The sequence below is a fragment of the Rattus norvegicus genome, chromosome 1 (assembly GCF_021556685.1).
Source record: "Rattus norvegicus strain SHRSP/BbbUtx chromosome 1, alternate assembly SHRSP_T2T, whole genome shotgun sequence".
NCBI lineage: Eukaryota > Metazoa > Chordata > Mammalia > Rodentia > Muridae > Rattus > Rattus norvegicus.
The window spans coordinates 217,117,306-217,130,265 of NC_141534.1; the positions used below are offsets into that span (position 1 = coordinate 217,117,306).

The 12,960-nt window shown below is 51.7% G+C and overlaps 1 protein-coding gene across 7 annotated transcripts in view; it reads left to right on the top strand.

Annotated features, from left to right (window-relative positions):
• Window positions 1-4,490: 4,490 nt before the first annotated feature.
• Macrod1 (mono-ADP ribosylhydrolase 1) overlaps window positions 4,491-12,960 on the top strand; it is a 140,743-nt gene continuing 132,273 nt past the window's right edge. For 6 of the 7 annotated variants that reach the window (XM_087617882.1, XM_087617915.1, XM_087618043.1 and 3 more), the window contains exons 1-2: window positions 4,491-4,879; window positions 12,273-12,374. In XM_087617882.1, coding sequence (XP_087474008.1) covers window positions 4,588-4,879; window positions 12,273-12,374 — 394 coding nt within the window. In that variant the 5' untranslated portion in view covers window positions 4,491-4,587. The remainder of the gene's footprint in view (window positions 4,880-12,272; window positions 12,375-12,960) is intronic. The other variant, NM_139337.2, reaches the window with a different exon arrangement.

The window sequence follows — 12,960 nt, forward strand, 5'->3', positions numbered from 1 at the left end:
TGCACTTCAGCCTCAGCACTGGTTGGAGTCATGTCATAACGTTGTTTTTTTTTTTCTTTTCAATCCTCCCTCCTTCCCTGGAGACCCAGTTGATCAACTGAGCTGGCTTGGTCAATAAGTGACAAAAGGCCCGGCTCAGATTCTGTGAGGGCTCCCTCCTAGCATCAAGCCCTGCCTCTGCCCAGAATCCCAAGTCTTTGGCCCAGGAAGCTGGCAGGTGAGATGTTGGCTGAGGCCTTCATGAGGCTGCAGTGTGGGAGCAGCCCTGAGTCCCAGCAGAAAGAATGAGGGTTGTCAGCTTTAAATCCTTCGGTTCTCCAACTGGGACCTGTTTGCAAGGTATGCTGGTGTAACTGGCAGAAAGCCTGTGGGGATAACCAACCGACTGATTGGGTTTAAGGTCTCCTCCAGGAGATGAAGCCCATCCCTGACACTGCTCAGGTGACTAAGAACGGGAGACTAGATAGGTGACGAGTCTAGTGCAGAAGGAAATGCTACTAAAGTTATTTCTCCTGTGGTGAAATGAGCCAATTCAAACAGGTTAGAGTACCTACATAAAGGCAGGTATATTGTGAAACCATTCACTGGTCCCAAAGGACAAGGTCAAAAAAGTACCCATGGGGGGCTGGAGAGATGGCTCAGTGGTTAAGAGCACCAACTACTCTTCTAGAGGTCCTGAGTTCAATTCCCAGCAACCACATGGTGGCTCACAGCCATCTGTAAAGAGGTCTGATGCCCTCTTCTGGTGTATCTGAAGACAGCTACAGTGTACAGTGTATAAATGAATAAATCTTTAAAAAAAAAAAAGTAGCCATGGGAGGGAGGCAGGGGAGGGAAGAGAAAATGTGCACACAGAGAGAAGGGGAGAGATAATCCAAAATGTCTGGATTACACGGGAAAGAGCATCCTGGGGAGGGGAAGCCCAGCCCCTGGGCTGGGAAGTTCAGGGTAGAAGGGCATGCTCTATGTGGTAGGGACCAAGGGATGCTGGGAGAACCTGGAGGCCAGATACACTTTGGTATGTTAAGTATGTACCTCGGCTGCTAGTCTTGGGTCTGACTCTCAATATTCTGTTCTTCTAAAGGAATTTAGCAATAACACAACTTCTCATTCTCCACATTCTGCTATACTAATAGAAGGGTATCTTACTCCTGTAGTAGATGGGATCAGCAACAGGCCCCACAGCTGGACAGTGTGCAGTGAGTAAGAGAACATGAAACACTCAGCCTGAAATGCGGTATCTCCATCAAATCCCTCCCCCAGGGCTCAGGAGCCTTGTGAAAGAGGAGGCAGAATGACTGTAAAAGCCACCAGAGTGGAAGAGGGACACCAAGGAAACCAGGCCTACTAAAGATGGCAGGACTGATACACATGATATACAGAGTGTGGAGAGTTTTGGGGGCTGCTTCTAGAAACTTGGCAGGAATTTAACATTGGGCCAGGACACAGAAGTAACTCAAGCAGTAATCTGATTTGGGGCTGGAATTTGACTTTGGGCTAGCCAGGGAAGTAGGCTCAGTTATTTGGCCATCCTGATGAGCCCCTAGAAACAGTGATCACAGGACTTTGTTTATTTGTTTATTGCCTTGTTTGTTCCTTGACCTGGAACTGACCTCATTCTTCGCATGTACTTAGAATGGTATAAAAGCAGGCTGGAGAGAAATAAACCCACTTCAGCCTCAGCACTGGCTGAAGTCATGTTATAGTGTTGTCTAGTTGTCTTTTTCTTTTCAATTCCCTTCCTTGAGACCCGGTTGACTGAGCTGGCTTGGTCAACAGAGGTTGCAGTATGCACAGGGCCTACATGAGTCTGGATGGATCCCAGCACTGAGGGGGAAATGGACGCAAGCCCCAGCCCTCAGCCCAGATACTATCTCCAGTACACAATTGCTTGTAAAGGAAAAAATTATTTTCTCCAATGGAGTCTCCTTACAAGCCACTGCTAGGGCTCCATCATGGACTGCCAACACAAAACAAACCCAATAATCTTTTAGGAGGTCCCTTGTCTCATAATGCTTTGTCTCAGCATCAACTTTATCTTTCTATTTCTTCCTTACAGATACTCTCTCAGCGAGTTTATGGGATCTCTCTGTGTATGAACGAGAGCCTCTCTGCATCTACATGCTCTTCCTGTACATTTTCTTTGGCTTTTTCTTTTTTCCTTTTCTTTTTTTTCAGAGCTGGGGACAGAACTCAGGGCCTTGCGCTTGCTAGGCAAGCGCTCTACCACTGAGCTAAATCCCCAACCCCCGCTTGTCTCTTTTCTAGTTTGTTTGGTTTTATTTTATTATGTTTTTAGATGCCTGTTTGTATTCTAATGAGAGTAATGAGAGAGGGGGGGGGGATATGGGTGTATAGAGAGTCAGTGAGGATCTGGGAGGAGTTGGAGAAAGGGAGGAGAGAGGGAAATGTAATAAGATTTTATTGTATGAAAAATATCCTTTTGGGGGGCATTCTAGACAGGATTATCTGTGTAGCCCTGGCTGGCATTGACTTGTTCTGTAGACCAGGCTTGTACTGGTCTGTCCGCCTCTGCCTCCTGAGTGCTGGGATTAAAAGGTATGTCACCACACCTAACTATCAATTAAGGGGGGGGGGATGAGGGCTGTATCTAGTGTGGACTAGGTGGCAGGGGTTCTGGGTATCCAGAGTCCAGGAGCTGAGCCCCAAGGGCATGGATTTCAGGCCATCAGTGGAAGGCAGCCTTCTTCTTAGGGGTCAAAATGTCTTTTGGGTGGGACCTTTGTCTTTTCCCAGAGTCCCCTCCCAAGTCTTTGGAAGGATGGAAGGCAAAGTGAAGGCCCTTCAAGCTGTCCACACTAAATCCTGGAACCTGTGAATATGGCCTCAGGGAAAGGGAAACTGAGGAAGCATAAACCAGCTAGCTGATTGTGGGCAACTACTGACTTTTTCCTGGATCCTGATTGGGCCAGTGTAAGCACAGCCTGGAAAATGGTAGATGGAGAAGCCAAGAGCAAAGTCCCCACCACATAAAAGATGTGAGAAGCCTGAACCATTGTCAGACTGCAGGAAGGAACTATTGGAAGGGCCACATGACCTCTGGCCACTGGGAAATCCTGGGACAAGCTCTCTTAGAGTTTCCAGGAAGGAATGAAGCCAGAGACATGTAATTCTGGTGACTTACCCCAGAGTCTTGTCTCACAAGAACTTAAACTGAGAAGTCTGCATTGTTTACGTTGCCAGGTTTGTGCTGAGGATTCAATAGGAGGGTCATTCACTTCGCTCTCTTTCCTTTTTGTTTTGTTTTCCAGGAGCTAAATCTTTATTTGAAAAGTTTTGGGAACAAGGTCTGGAGAGATGGCTCAACCATTAAGGCTGGCAAGAACAATTTGTAAGAAATCTTATGTTCGGGTGTTTTCCTGCCTGTGTGTTTGTGCACTACTTCCATGCCTGGTGTCTGGCAAGGCCAGAAGAGGGCGTGGCATCCCTTGGAACTGGAGTTACAGATGTTTGTGAGCCACCATGTGAGCTCTGGACCTAGAATTCTGGTCCTCGGGAACTGCATCAAGGGCTCTTAATTGCTGAGTCATTTCTCCAGTCCCAGGATTTAAATCCCGCCCCATCTCTCTCCTCTTTCTTTTGAAATAAAAAGTAGGGTCTCCCTGGGTTGTGGAACTGAGTATGAATAGTGGCTAACCTGGAACTCCTGACCAACCTCTCTGCCTTTAGAATGTTAGCGTTACAGGCATATGTCATTAAGGAATACGAGAAAAAAAAATGATCCTATTTAGTTCACCGGAGTGTTCCTATACACCCAGATTCATATTTTCTGTGTGTCTCTGTCCCTCTCTCCTTAATATTGTTAGATTGACCTGTTGACTGAAACAGGGTCTTACGATGTGGCTGCCCTGTTAAGTCAGGCTGACCCTAAACTTTCCTACGATCCTCGGCCCTCACCCTCCCGAATGCTGGGATTGTATGCCCCACAACGCCGGTTTGGCACCTAGGTTTCTTCCTTTCAAATCTCACTAATGTCTTGCTGGCTACTGTGGAATTCAGTAGGAGCCGCTTGGCCCTTGGAGCTTATGGAAGGTCTAGCTCTTCCGGCCATCTCTGCTAGGCGAAGTCGCCCCAACCTGACACATAGGTCCACTGCACATATTACCTCCCCTTGGCAGGCTGGAACCTGCAGCTGCTGTGGACCAGACGCAGAGCTGGGTGATGTGTAGGGAGCCAACACAAGTCCAGGTCTCTCTATGCTTGAAAAACACGCGATAGGGACCAAGCTGCGTTTTGAGCTACGGCAACTAGGCGAAAAGACCCAGGAGCCGAGGTAGGCGGAAAAACCCAGGCGCGGAGTGCCTTGAAGGTTGACTGCAGCCACCCTCGAGAAGACAGACAGGCTGGGTGCGCACGTGTGTGTACGAGTGCGTGAGCGCAGTGGGCCCGACTGGGACTACAAGTTCCAGAGTGCCCAGCGGCGCGCCGCCCGCGGTCTCTAAGCAGGTCGCCACGGGCTGGCACGCGCCACTCTCGTCCCAGAGTAAATAAGGGACCGAGCGCGACTCTCCAGAGCACCGTAAATAGAGTCCGAGTGGGCGGGGAGCAGCCCGGCACCGCCTGCTCATGTCGCTGCAGAGCCAAGTGTCCGGCCGCCTGGCACAGCTGCGCGTGGCGGGGCAGCTGCTGGTCTCCCCGCGCCCCTGGCCCGGCCGCTCGGCGGGTGGCCCGCGGCCCCGTGGCAGTGCGTACGGTCCCCTGGTGGCGCTGGGCCAGCACGGCTACTGCGCGTGGCCTTCGGCGGGAGTTGGGGCGTGGGGGGCGGCAGGGCGTGGAGCCTGGGTGCGCACCTGGGCCCCCCTGGCCATGGCCGCGAAGGTGGACCTGAGCACCTCCACCGACTGGAAGGAGGCCAAATGTAAGTGTGAGAGCAGGGCGTGGGTCTCCCCGGCCGAACGGCACTCCACGAGCACCTGAGACACTTGGGAACCCCCTCAGCCCACATCCATACCCAGCTCCCACATCAGGTTACCCCTTGACTGAACGAGTGGGGAAGGCGGTCTCACCTCAGCAGTGGTCCCCAGGAGCCCACCCCCCGACCCTCCCCCCGTCCCCACCCTCCCACCCCCGAGATCCTTTGGGACCTGCCGCCCTCCTTCATGCATGCACAGGAGGAAAACTGAGGCCCAGGGCCAGAGTCCACTTCCCCAAGGTCAGGCTGGGAGTGTGCAAAGGCAAAGTGTGGGAGCTTGGCCTATCAGGTAGGGTCAGATAGCCCCAAGAGTGGCAGCTCGGGTGTCGGCTTCTCTGGTAGTATGGTAGGTGCCCGTTTTGCCCTCCTGCTGGCTTCTGGCCCCTTGCCAGCAATCTGCCCCTTCTTGAGGGACTGGCCTCATAGAACTTGGGAGAGCAGGCTGACATCGGGCGTGAGCTGTTGAGAATCACTAACTCCCCAAAGAATGAAAGTATTTCCCCTCCTGGACGGGCATGCCAGGAAGGGGCCATGGGTCCTGGACGACCTAGTCTCTAGCAGGAATGCAAAGTGCAGAGTCCCAAATAGCCCTGAGTGGCAGTCCAGCTGCCCCTGCCTTTCAGCGCCAGTCCCTCCTCTATTACTCTGAGCGGATCCTCCTCCCAATGAGCGGCTAATGCGCCTGCCTTATTGGCTGGGCCACTGGTGGGCGTGACCACGGGGGCTGGGCCACCTGGGTCTCAAGCAGGGTTAAAGGTAACCTCAGATTGGTTTTAGAAAAGAGAAACTCCCTCTTGTTGCACGTCCGCACAGGATCCTGAAGCACTTGGCGGTCCTCTTTGGAAGCAGTCAGAACTTACCACTCTCTCACCCTTGGCCGGGAGGGAGTTGCGGTGCTGGTCCAGAATTCCAGCAGAGGGAGTTAGTGTTCCTCCTTAGAGTCCCGCTTAACCACAGGGAGCAGCAACCGAGGGAGATGGGGCAGTACCAAACCCAGTGTAGGGTCTGCCTCTATTTCTAGTCCAGCCCTTCTCCCCTTAGCTCCCCTTTCCTTGGTGACCCTGAAAACCAGCCTAATCTGGGAAAGCTGATAGGACCTGAGGTTCCTCAACTGCTGGACTGATGCAGTTTTCTCCCCTTCTCTGCCAAGCTGGGTCTGTGTAAGTCAGGTGAGCTGGTCCTTGAAGCTCTGGAGAATCTGAGCGCTACTTGCCATTTCCGGTGGGTTTATCGGGACTACAGAAGCCAGCGCTACTGTGTCTAGCTTTTAGGCTTTTGCATGGGTTCTGGGGATCAAATTCTGGTGTCTAGGCTTACATAGCAGGTGCGTTTACCCACCCACTAAGCCATCTATCTCCTCGGCCCTCATTCAATAAACTTTTACCTATTGGGGCCAGCCGTAGGATTCAGCAGTGAGTGGCCAGGCAACAGTCTGTGGAGAAACACTATGGTGGCATAGTCCTCTGTGCACATGAAGAAACTGTGGTGGCTGGGGCCACCTGAGCTGGGAAGGTCAGAGGTGGCCTATCTGGGACCTGAGGTAAAGCAACCAGCTGGGGGAGGGCATTCTAGGTTCAGGCAATAGGGCTAGACTTGGAGGAGGTCGTCCCATTGTGACCAAATGCAGTCCAGAGGCGCTGGTGACAGGGGCTGGGTGGTGAGACGAGGCCTCTCAAGTTTCAGGTACCTAGTGTGTGGAAGCAGGTGCTCCAAGCTTCCATGGCCTGGGACAGCAGGCTCTGAGCGTGGAAATGTGGGGTGGTCTGGTCTAAATCTTCCTTTTATTTGTTTTATTTATTTATTTGTATATTTGTTTGTTTGTTTGTTTATTTTGAAAGAGAATCTCTATAAGTCCTGGATGTTCTGGACCTTGTTATGTCAACCAGGCTGGCCTCAAACTCAGAGCTCTACCTGCTTCAAAGACTTTGGTTTTTTGTAAAGAAAAAAAAAAAAAAAAAAGGTTAGGGTTGATGCCACACACCTTTAATCCCAGCACTTGCTTGGTAGAGGCAGGCAGGTCATTCTGGTCTACCAAGTGAGTTCTGGGCCAGCCAGGGCTACAGAGTGAGCCCCTGTGTCTGAAAACAAAACAATAATCAAAGTCGTCCTCCATAGCCCAGGATGGGCTGGACCTCACTCTGTGGTGCACATGGACACATTATGACCTCTGTATAGTATGCTGTCTTCATGTACCATGTTTGGATATCCATTCTTCTGCAGACGGGCATTTGGGCTTCTCGTGCATTAAGTTACTCAGACGGTTCTGACACGAGTCTCTAATGGAATGTGTGCTCAGGGATATAACTAGATGAGGACTACATCTAGATGATTGCTTTCCTAGGTGATTTTCTGTCAAAGACTGGCACACAGAGTCACACGAGATTGATGTGTAGGCAGTTAAGGGTGGAAAAAAAATATAACAGCAGGGGGTGTGGAAACTCCTGGGCCTTTGGGTGGGGGCTCCTCACTTTTTGGGAAAGTCAAGGTACAGTCTTGGGGGTTGCTCAGTGGGACACACTCTCATCCAGAGCAGCAGTGCGTTAGTTTCTGCTTGTTGGTGACCACACTAATCCCAAGTAAGGGAAGAAAGACGAAGGCAGAAGGTCCCCATGCACAAGGCATGGTGAAGTAGCTCAGATCAGGGTGGTGCATATCTGTGCTCCTAGTACTCTGAAGCAGAGGCAGGAGGATTGCTGTGAGTTGGAGACTGGTTAAGCTATATAGCAAAGGGAAAGTAGGACCGTGGTGGCTGGAGTGGTGACCGATGAGAGGCCTAGAGCGAGGCAGGAGTGAGGCCTGACTTGCAATGACCAGTGCCTGGTCCTGCCAGCCAACTCCCACCTCTGGACCAGCCTTTCGAATGTGACCCGAGGCTGTGGGGTGTTCAGATTCAGAGTGTAGTCTCAGGCAGCTGGAGGCAGGTGCAGGCTGCAGGCAGCCAGCAGGAGGGTAGGTGGGAGGCAGGAGGGCAAGCAGAGGTGCGGTGCTTCAGAAGGGTTCGACCCTTCCAGCAGAATCTCCGTATGGGGTGCTGCTCTGTGCCATGCCCATTGCCTGCTGTGGTTCAGCTGGAGAGGTCTTGCCCACGGCTCAGCTTCTTCTTTACCTCTGTGTTGGCTGCCGGCTTCTCTAGATTCGTTACTGTTCCACATCAGGACAGCCACCAGGCCAGGTCCCCTCATCAGGAGACATGTAGGCCTTTGGGTTGGCCTTGTTTTTGAGACAGTATCTCCTATAGCCTAGGCTGACCCCTAACTCCCTATAGATGATTGGGAACTTCCGATCCTCCTGCCTATACATTATTCCAAACGCTGAGGTTACAGGTGTACACCACCAAGCCTGGTTTATAGAATCCTGGGGAACAAACCAAGGGCGGAGCCATGAAGTTTTGTCAGGGCAGATTTCTGCCAGGTCTGTTTTTACTGATTAGTTAACCTAATGCCCTTGGCTCTTGGGTACCACGGGCCCTCTCTCTAACTAGGACCTGTTTAGAAGACTGGAAATAGGGACTGTAGAAATGGCTCTGATTGCTCTTTTGAAGGACCTGGGTTCAATTTTTCACACCTACATTGAGCCTCACAATCTCTCTGAATTCTCCCGATCCAGGGATTAATCCTCTCTTCTGGCCTCTGAAGGTGCTAGGCTTGTAGGTGACGCACATACACACACGCAGGCAAAACACTCAGAGAATATAGTACAGTAAATGAATCTAAAAAAGAGTTACCTAAAAGGAAGACCAGACACCTTTAATTCCAGTAACCCGGAGGCAAAGGCAGGCAGATCTCAGCCTGGTCTACAGAGCGAGTTCCAGGACAGCTAGGTCTACACAGAGAAACCCTGTCTCAAAAAAGCAGAGGACTGGAAATATTTACAATGGAAGGCAGTTGGCTTAAGGGGACTTAAGCAGGGGCTATCAGGAATGTCTATCTAGGGCTTCTGTTCTAGCCTTGACTTCTTGTCTCATGCTGGGTCAGAATGCTGTACTGAAAAAGAGAAGGAATGTTGGTGCTATCAGAGTCCAGCAAGCCCCAGGGTCACTGCTGCATGCTCCCCGAGCCTCTATTTCCTTATCCATGAAATGGGACCAATAGCTCCTGCTGCTGTGTTGCAGTCACATTAGGGTGCCAGCCTAGAGAGCATCCCCTTGCCCATCTCTTCCCAGGCTCCTGTCCTCTCTGTGCTGGGCTCTAACAGTCCGGTCTGCATTCTCTCCCCCTGGTACCTTGGTATGATCTCAGTGCCTCAGCAGCAAATACTGTTGCAGGGGCCAGGACTCACTGAAGACCTGGGGGGGCCTCAGCTTAGTGTCTCTGATGGAGCTGTTGAGCCAGCATACTGTCCAGGCACACCTGAGAATCTCTTCCATGTTGGGGTGCAGCCTTGGCCCACTCCAGTGTGTACGGAGGCAGGTCCAGAGCCGCAGTGGGTTTTGTACTCTGTTCTCCGCTGCTCGTGCCATAGGCTTGGATGAGTCGCTGCTCCCAGGGGCTGGTGAGCACAGGTGATTAATGCCACAGAAGCCGCGCACTGCTGCGTTCAGGTGCCCAGCCTTATCAGCTGTGCCCACCTGGAGTTCTGCAGACTCAGCCTCCCGCCTCCCCCCCACCCCGCCCAGCCTGCCTCATCTCTCTGAACGATGTCTTGCAAAGTGCCATAAAGACACTTCTTAAAACACATCATTGAATTCCCGTTTGCCTGGCACGCTTTATGGCTCTGGCAGAGTTTGCTTCCTCCTGCCCAGCTTTCATGCCCACGAGCCTCTGGAAGCTTAGTCTGGGGTCAGGCTTCCCCATCAAAATTTACTGCGAACATCTTTTTACAACACCTGTCTCAGTGAGCCGTGAAATACTCTTCGCCTCTTCAAAAATGAAAGAAAATGAAAATGCATGTTTTACATCTTTTATAAAAAAAAAAAAACCTACTTGTGCTTTTTAAGTGTGCATCTGACTTGATGGAAGGAGGCAGGCAGTGACTGCTGTGTGTGGCAGAGCGGGCCTGGGAGGTGACCCTGAAAGATGGGACTGAGCTGAAGAATGAGTGCTTGGGCCTTGGGGCAGAGAAGCGTCTCAGGCGGCACCAAAGGAACCTGCCATGGCCAGGACCCTGTTTGGAGATGGGGACACAGCACTGGTGTGCTGGCCTTTCGTTTGTGTCTAATGTAGCCGGGGCTGGCCTTGGATTCCTGATCCTTTTGCCTCTACCTGACAAATGCTGGGATAACAGCCACCATACCTGGCCGATGTTGGCTTTTTGAAGTTGTGTATTTAGGGATGGGTGCTGACAGGGAAAGGCTGGCAGATGTCTCTGAGATCGGTGTAGTGGTTGGAGGCAGAGACAGGGTGCAGTGTCTGGGAAACAGTGCTGTGTTTGGACTCCATTGGAGCAAGTGGACCTTGTGAACTGTGGCCATCGAAGTCAAGGAGAAGGACGGGTCCACCCCAGGTTTCTTTCACCCGGGTGTGGTGAGGGCTGGATCATTCTGTCTCTCTGCTAAGGGGGTGGCATCATCAGATGTGTCTGCTAGGGGTCCAGGTGTCCTTGGGCAGTGGAACTCATGTGGTGCCAGGTTGGTTCCAGCCCTATCACATCAGCAGCTTCTGTAGCTGGTCTACAGTGGCTGGCAAGCACTTGGTCACCATGGCATCCCGGTGCCAGCCCCAGCTCTAGCCAGCTGGAAACGTCCACGCTTGATGGTGCCAAGGTTCAGGGTGTCTTTGGGCATGATAGCACACGATAACTAGTTTGTGGGGCTAAATAATGGCTAAGGCTACCTTGCTCTCCACCTGAGAAAGGCTTTCAGGGGGAGCTTGTGACGCTACAAGGGGACCACGCTGCAGTCCTGCTTTCTTTTTCTAAAGCTGTAACTGGTGATTGAACCTAGGACTCATGCATGCTAGCTAAGCACATTACCATTGTGCCAGTGTTCTTGGCCCACACACAGGGTCTTGATCATGGACCTTCAGCATCTTGGTAGACCTTGTCTCTGACCTAGAGAAGGAAACTGAGGCTCAGCCTTGCCCTTGAGTATAGTGGGAGCCAAAGGGGAATGGAAGCACCATGCGGCTTTTCTCTCCCCTCTGTTCCCCTTCCCTTTCTGCCCAGGCTGTTTCAGCTTCCCCTCATCACCCCCAGATGCTGGCTCTTGCCCCAGTGCTTTGTACAGGACTAGCCAAGGTCCAGGAAGGCATGTACCTACGTAAGCCAAGGCAGACTCTCGAGATTCTTGGTGGGAAGCCGAGAAGGAAATGGAGGGGGTAATGAGAAGAGGACTTGAGAGAAAACTGTCATTCCAGGCAGAACAGATGCAAAGACCGGAGGCAGGGAATCATCAAGATGTTTAAGGAATGGACGGGTAAACTGCAGGTCAGTGGGTGCAGGTACAGTTAGGAGGATAGGTTTGGAAATGGGGTGTGTTTTAAAGGGTCAGCTTGGGTCAGGTTTGGAACCCAGGACTTGGTGTTAGCATTCTACCAGCTGGTCTACATCCCCAGACTCAACTCTTACCTGTGTTCTGGTGCCATTTGTGTTCATTCATGTGACTTTGCTGTGTGTTGTCCCCTCTCTGGTGATGGTGAGGGCCAGCCACTCCATTCTGCTTGTCTCTGTTCGAGGGACCTTGGTTGGGCTGAGCCTAAGTGTATAGATGGCCTTGTGCCAGCAGGGGGAGCCTGTGAGCCATGAGCCTGGACTAAGCTGTTCTCCAGAAGCTCTATCCTGGTTCAAGGGTAGGTCTGACAGGGCAGAGGGACCAAGTTGGTGCACATAGAGTCTGTGAGCATGTGGGGGCCTGGGTCCTCTCTCACCATCTAAGTGACCTCAGGTTGCCTCCCAAGTCTCTGCTGCCTCATCTATGAAAATAGGAGCATTTGCCTGTAGGCTGCATAGGAACCATAGCCAGTGCAGGCAGGATGCTAACACTAGCCACTAGATCTGCCAGAGTCTATCGTTCAGCTAGTGACACTGTGACTGACAAGGGACAGAGCATCATCAACCTGCCTGGCTTAGTGTGTTCGAGTTTGCAATTGTTCTCCAAGGGACATATTATCCCCCTACAAATAAATGAGGGATCTAGAGAGATGTTTAAGGTATCAGGAAGTGGCCAGGTTGAATTCTAAACTGGGTTCTTGATGGCTGAGTGAATCAGTCCCTCGGTCTCCCTGGGCCTCAGTTTCCCTTCTTGAACAAAGACAGCAGGACAAAATGTTATGGAGTTGGCCGTGGTTCTGTCCCTGAGGGCTGCAGGAAGCACGGCTGCTAGATCAAATTATACCCTTGGACTCAGCAGAAGTCCTCAGGAGGAAGAGACCTAGCCTGACCACTCTCTGTCCTGCCCCTGCAGCCTTTCTGAAGGGCCTGAGTGACAAGCAGAGGGAGGAACATTACTTCTGCAAGGATTTCATTAAGCTGAAGAAGATCCCCATGTGGAAGGAGACAGCAAAAGGTACACGCCATTCCCTGGGCATGGACGACGCCCCCACCGCCTCCCCTTCCTACCCCCCTATTGCAGAACAGCTTGGGAGGATCTTCCAGCATCCAGGAGCACCAATTGAGTGCTCCTTACATCCAGGCTCTCTGCAAGTGTCACCTCATTTAATTACTAGCACTGCCTGAGGCCAGTTTGGTTTGCAATCCCATGACAGCATTAGGAAGCCAGCTCCAGGCCACATAAGCCATCCACCTTGGCTAACTCATTTACTGGGAATTAGGGTTTGATGCTGTGATGCACTTGCTTACAGGGGCATGCTGGGGAACTTCTGAGCCCCGAGAGTGCAGACCCGATAACCCATCCGTTCTCCCATCGCAGACTCTCAGAGATACCCATGAAATGGAGTGTGTGAGAGCAGGCATGGTGAGCATTCTGATAATCCCAGATGAAGAGTTGAAGATCAGTCTTGGCTGTGTAGTAAGTTTGAGGCCAGACTGTCTCAAAAAATTAGGAACAAGGTGGGGGCGGTGTATGTGATATCACTAAAGCCTTCTGGAGCATTGTTGTAAAGGCCTTATGTACACACAGTAGGTGTCATCCA